The sequence below is a fragment of the Colobus angolensis genome, unplaced genomic scaffold, assembly GCF_000951035.1.
Source record: "Colobus angolensis palliatus isolate OR3802 unplaced genomic scaffold, Cang.pa_1.0 Scaffold106, whole genome shotgun sequence".
In the NCBI taxonomy this organism is placed as follows: Eukaryota; Metazoa; Chordata; class Mammalia; order Primates; family Cercopithecidae; genus Colobus; species Colobus angolensis.
In genome coordinates this window covers 2,784,980-2,791,515 of record NW_012111586.1, presented here as the reverse complement: position 1 = coordinate 2,791,515, position 6,536 = coordinate 2,784,980, and the positions used below count along the sequence as shown (strand labels likewise).

General features: G+C 48.0%; 1 protein-coding gene across 2 annotated transcripts in view; it reads right to left on the bottom strand.

Moving 5' to 3' along the window:
* KIF2C (kinesin family member 2C) overlaps window positions 1-1,499 on the bottom strand; it is a 32,770-nt gene extending 31,271 nt beyond the window's left edge. For both annotated transcript variants that reach the window (XM_011946114.1, XM_011946122.1), the window contains exons 1-2: window positions 1,315-1,499; window positions 322-416 (exon numbers count right to left, since the gene is read on the bottom strand). In XM_011946114.1, coding sequence (XP_011801504.1) covers window positions 322-416; window positions 1,315-1,384 — 165 coding nt within the window. In that variant the 5' untranslated portion in view covers window positions 1,385-1,499. The remainder of the gene's footprint in view (window positions 1-321; window positions 417-1,314) is intronic.
* Between the last annotated feature and the right edge of the window lie 5,037 nt (window positions 1,500-6,536).

The following is a 6,536-nucleotide window of genomic DNA, read 5'->3' as shown; positions in this document are numbered from 1 at the left end:
TCAGCTCACTGCAACCTCCGCCTCCTGGGTTCAAGCAATTCTCCTGCCTCAGCCTCCCGAGTAGCTGGAATTACAGGCTAGCACCACTACGACCGGCTAATTTTTGTATTTTCAGTAGACACAGGTTTCGCCATGTTGGCCAGGATGGTCTCGAACCCCTGATCTCAGATGATCCACTCGCCTCAGCCTCCCAAAGTGCTAGGATTACAGGCGTGAGAAGAGCACAGCATCATAAACTAGGCTCTCACAGATTCCACTTCTGCACAGATCCTTTATGTAGGAAGGCATTAAATGTGGTAGAGGAATTCTCATAGAACCTACCTCTTTGCCCTTTGTGGCACCTCCTTCTGCCCATTCCACTGAAACACAGGATTTCTCCAAGTTCACAGTCCTTACATTGGCACTGTGAATTAAACCTATAAAGTATGAAAAAACCAGAATTACCCTCTCTTTCCTGAGAGCTTCACTTTTAGGATTCCACAGAGATTCCCAAAGTGGAGTTAACCTGAAGGAACAGGCAGCTGCCTTTAAAAAAAACAAAACAAACAAACAAAACTAAGAGAAACAAATCTCCTGGGCTTCACCTTTAGAATATCCACAGTGAGGTGGGCAGGGGACAGGTTTTTAAAAAGCTGCATGGGATAAGGATTCACCCCTACTCAAAAGAAAGCCTAGAGAAGAGAACACACAAAAGTATGTTTGAGCAGGGGATTCCCTAAAGCCCTTAGATGAACTTTTCCTCAACATAGCATTAAGGATCTGGCCCTCTTGGGGTTTTCGTAACTCACTTCTGGCGGTCCTATCTGTCCATTCCCCTAATGACACGGGTATTAGACGTGCCAGAACTGCGGTAGCTGCTTAAGCAAAAGAGAGAACGACTACAAGCTCCTCAAGAGCAGGGATCTTGTCTGTCCCGTTAACCCAAAGTCCCAGTGCCTGACATACTGCAACTTTGCAATATTATTCGAGAGTAGAGGGGCCAGGAGGCCGAGGTCCCCATAAGAGCAGGGCATTTTCCGGGGAGAATTTTGGAAGGGAAGTGAATTTAGAAGCCCCAACTTCCCTGGGTCTACCAGCCTTGGAGAAGGTCCGCCCACTCCCGGAGGACTGCGAAAGGGACCCACGTCCAGCGCAGACTCTCACCCCTGTGTAGGGAAGAATGACTGCCAGTGCAGAGACCAGGACTTAGTGCGTGTGAAAAGGAGGGAGGGAGAGAAAGAGAGTGGGAGCCCATTTGTGTGTCTGGGGAGGGGCAGTAATTTCAGTCGTCTCACCGCTCACGAGTCCCCTTGACCTAGGGACCCCGCTCCTCACCATTACTGCGTTGGATCTTGATGGCGAGACCGGGAAACAGGCGGGCCTGAAGCGACGAGTCCATGGCCATTCGGAGGGTCCGCAAGGAAAAGAAACGCGCAATGCCAAGAAACCTCAATTCCGCTAACCCTAGGAAGTCTTAACGCCGCATAAACCGCCGCAGTTTAAATCCCGCGCGCAAGCGTCCTTAAAACGTCATCCCGCTGTCCCCGCCCTCGCTTCCGCCAGTCAGCGGCGCCCTGTGGAGCCTTGGGGGATACGCAGTTCCGAACCGTCTTCCGACGCCCGGCACCGCCCTTGCGTCTGGCCACACCCCCGAGCGCTGTGCCTCCTGGGAACTTTGGCGCTCCGCGGGGTCTGGGGCTCCCGCTTCCTGGTACTGTGTTTGGTCATCTTGTACAGCCGGGTTCCCGAAAACTGGGAAACTTCAGTATGTATTTCAGAGTGAGGGCTCTGGAATCCTACAGACATGGGTTCGAATCCTAGCTTCTTCAGTTGCTATTTCAATGACCTTGAGCAAATTGGAGACTTGGCCGGGCGCGGTGGCTCACTCCTGTAATCCCTACACTTAGGAAGGCAGAGGTGGGAGTGATCGCTCGAGATCAGAAGTTCGAGACCAGCCAGGGCAACGTAGCCAAGACCCTGTTCTCTAAGCAAAATAAAACCACAGGTTAGAAACTTGACTTAGTTTTTCTTATTGCACAGTGGAGAAGCATGTTTCCTCATTCAAGGAGTTACGTATACATTTCCAGGAAGATACGATTCACCAGCTATTTATTAAGTGAATGTCTACCACGCGCTAGGCATGGTACTAGGAAATGGAGATAATAGTAGTCAACTAGACACACAGTTCCTGTCCTCTTTTTTTTTTTTTTAATTAGAGACAGTGTTCTTGCTGTGTTGCCCAGGCTGGTCTTGAATTCCTGGGCTCAAAGATCCTCCCTCCTTCCCCTCCCAAACTGCTAGGATTACATATGTGAACCACTAATTCCAGCCTCCTGTTCTTGACGATCTGCCTGCCTCAGCCTCCCAAAGTGCTGGGATTACAGTTGTGAACCACTGTGCCTGGCTAGGAAAGGTCTTGTTTGAAGAACTGATGGCTGGAAGGCAGTGGGGGAGAGGAACATCAGAAGAAGTTGAAGAGGTGGGCGGGGCAAAATCATTGAGCATCTTGTGGCCTGTAGTAGTAATTTTGGCTTTTATGCTAATGAGAAGTCATTGAAAAGTTTTAAGCAGGGCACTAAGAAGATGGGATTTACATTTTACTTTCCTTTTTTTTTTTTTCTTTTGAGACAGAATTTCACTCTTGTTGGCCAGGCTGGAGTGCAGTGGCGCGATCTCAGCTCACCGCAACCTCCACTTCCTGGGTTCAAGCAATTCTCCTGCCTCAGCCTCCTGGGTAGCTGGGATTACAGGCGCGCACCACCAGGCCCGGCTAATTTTTTTTATTTTTAGTAGAGACGGGGTTTCACCATGTTGGTCAGGCTGCTCTCAAACTCCTGACCTCGTGATCCACCCGCCTCGGCCTCCCAAAGTGCTGGGATTATGGGCGTGAGCCACCGCGCCCAGCCAATTTTTTGGATTTTTAGTAGAGACGCGGTTTCACCGTATTGGCCAGGTTGGTCTTGAATTCCTGACCTCGTGATCTGCCCACCTCAGCCTCCCAAAGTGCTGGGATTACAGGCGTGAGCCACTGCACCCCGCAAAAACCAGAGTTTTAAGCCTTGCTCTGACAATCAGCTGATTCTCATGTTGATAATTCAGGGTGAACATCCCAGGAGAAAGGAATAAGTGTGTAAAGGCAGCAGGGAATTCGGCACAGTCACAGAGCCCTAAACCACCTCATTTGCCAGGGTATAGGATATGTGGAAGAAGAGTGTGTGGTACAAAGAAAAAGGGTGATTAGAATCAGAGCTCAAGCCAGGTGCGGTGGCTCACGCCTGTAATCCCAGCACTTTAGGAGGCCAAGATGGCCAGATCACTTGAGGTCAGGAGTTTGAGACCAGCCTGGTCAACATAGTGAAATCCCGTCTCTACTAAAAATACAAAAATTAGATGGGTGTGGTGGCAGATGCCTGTAATCCCAGCTTCTTGGGAGACTAAGGCAGGAAAATCGCTTGAACCTGGGGGATGGAGGTTGTAGTGAGCCAAGATCGGCTCACTGAGGGAGATTGTGCCACTGCACTCCAGCCTGGCGACAGAGTGAGACTTCGTCTCAAAAAAAAAAAAAAAATCAGAGCTTGAAAAGGCCTGAATGCACCATTAAGAAGTTTGGATCTTATTCCAAAAGCAGTATTTGATCTGAGGTAAGACAAGGGATATATTTCTGAACAAACAACAAAAACAAAAAACAAATCACAAAGGACTGATAATAGCTGGCTGAAAGGAATTTTAGGAACCTCTTGATTCTTTAGCGGCAGATAATGGAAAGTATTCAATCCTTTTATTTCTCAAATACACCACCTAAATATCTCTACTATACGTACTATGCTAAGCAAGCTTTTTACATGTTTTACCTTTTTTACTTATTTTTTTTTGAGACATGCCCGGCTAATTTTTTTTGTATTTTTTGTAGAAATGCGGTTTTGCCATGTTGCCCAGCCTGGTCTTGAACTCCTCAGCTCAAAGCGATCTGCCCGCCTTGGCCTCCCAAAGTGCTGGGATTATAGATGTGAGCCACTGTGCCCAGCCAAGAAGACCAATTTTTTTTTTTTGAGGAAAGGTCTCACTCTGTCGTCCAGGTCAGAGTGCAGTGGCTCGATCATGGTTCACTGCAGCCTCAACCTCCCAGGCTAAATCGATCCTCCCACCTCAGCTTCCCGAGTAGCTGGAACCACAGACGCGAGCAACCACACCCTGCTAATTTTTTATTTTTTGTAGAGACAAGGTCTCAACATTTTTCCCAGGCTGGTTTCGAACTCCTGGGCTCAAGCAATCCTCCAAATGAGGCCTCTCAAAGTGCAGGGATTAGAGGCAAGAGCCACCACATCCAGCCAATTTTTTTTTTTTTTTTTTGAGTCAGATTCTCACTCTGTCGCCCAGGCTGGAGTGCAGTGGCACAGTTTCAGCTCACTGCAACCTCCGCCTCCTGGGTTCAAGCAATTCTCCTGCCTCAGCCTCCAGAGTAGCTGGGATTACAGGGATGCGCCATCATGCCTGGCTAATTTGGTATCTTTAGTAGAGATGGGGTTTCACCATGTTGGTCAAGCTTGTCGTGAACTCCCGACCTCAGGTGATCCACCCGCCTCCGCCTCCCAAAGTGCTGGGATTACAGGTGTGAGCCACCGCGCCCAGCCTACATTTTACTTTTATGTCAGTCAAACTTGCTGTTGTGTGGAGAGTAGAGTTGAAAGGGGCAAGACCGAGTGCAGAGAGCACTTAGTAGGCAAGAGATTATGCTGGCATAGGCCAGGGTAGTGATACTGGATTGGAAGTACGGCTGAGAGAATTGATTCAAGATACCCCATGTTTGGGAAGTGAAGTGAATGGATTTTGCTGATGAGTTGGATGTGAATGACAGGGGTGGTCATGGATGACTCCTGGTTTCTGGCTAGAGCACTGGCTGGATGATGGACCATATACTGAAAAGGGAGAGTGGGATTGTGAAGGAATGAGTTGGGGGTTAAGTCCAGGGTTTCATTTTGTTCATTTTGAATTTGAGATGTCTACAAGACATCTGAGTGTAGGTGTCAGCTGAGCAGCTGGATGTACAAACTGGAGCTAAGGTAGAGGTCAAAGTGAGAGATTGAGATTTGGCAGTCTGCGTTATGTAGATGATATTTGGAGTCATGAGGTGACTACTATCTAGGAAAAGAGCATAGATGGAGATGAAAAGAACATGTATACTTAAGCCATGGGACTTGCCAATATTTTGAGGTAGGGCAGGGGAGGAGGAGCCAGCAAAGGAGATAGGATTAGGGTGGTTTGAAGTGATGAAGAAAACAAAAGAGTTGGGGGCAGTTCCTTAGAAGTCAAGGGATGGAATGAAGAAGGTGAAAGTAACTCTGGAGAGCTACTCAGAGGCCAAATAACATGAAGACATTCTAGTATCCTTTGAATTTATTAGCACCTAAGTCATTGCTGACCTTTTGCAGTCTTGGTGAACTATTGAGGGTGAGAACCAGACTAGAAAGACAAGAATAGATGGAATATTGTTTAGGGATATGCTGTGGTTTGAATGAGTCCCCCAATTCATATATTGATGGCATTTGGAGGTGGGGCCTTTGGGAGGTAATTAGGATTAATAAAGTCATCAGGATGGGGCCCCACGATGGAATGGTAGCTTTATAAGAAGAAGAGGGACTTGAGCTGACATGCTCTTGCCCTGTCACTATGTTATACTCTCTGCCATGTTATAATGTAGCAAAAAGGCCCTCACAAGATCCAAACACCATGCTCTTAGACTTCTCAGCCTCCAGAACCATGAATGAAATAAATTTATGTTCATTATAAATTACCTAGTCTCCAGTATTCTGTTGTAGCAACAGAAAATGGACTAAGCTCAATGCAGTGGCTCATACCTGTAATCCCAGCACTTTGGGAGGCCAAGACAGGTAGATTGCTTGAGCTCAGCAGATCCAGACCACCATGGGTGACACAGTGAGACCTCCATCTCTGCAAAAAATACAAAAATTAGCTGGGTGTCATGGCACATGCCTGTAGTCCCAGCTACTCAGGAGGCTGAGGTGGGAGGATCACCTGAGCCTGGGGAGTTCGAGGCCACAGTGTGCTATGATCATGCAACTGCACTTCAGCCTGGGAAACAGAATGAGACCCTGTTTCAAACAAAAAAAAGAACGTGGGCCAGCCGTGGTGATTCACACCTGTAATCCCAGCACTTGGGGAGGCTGAGGCAAGAGAATCACTTGAGGCCAGGAGTTCAAGACCAGTCTGGCCAACATAGTGAGACCCTGTCTCTACTAAAAATACAAAAATTAAAAAAAACAAAAACAAAAACAAAAACAAAAATTAGCTGGGTGTGATGGTACACGTCTGTAATCCCAGCTACTCAGGAGGCTGAGGCACAGGAATCACTTGAACCCAGAAGGCGGGAGTTGCAAGTTGCAGTGAGCTGAGATCGCACCACTGCACTACAAGCTGGGCGACAGAGACTCTATCTCAAAAAAAAAAAGGCCGGGCACGGTGGCTCACGCCTGTAATCCCAGCACTTTGGGAGGCCGAGGCGGGAGGCTGCAGTTAGCTGCGATGGCACCACTGCACTA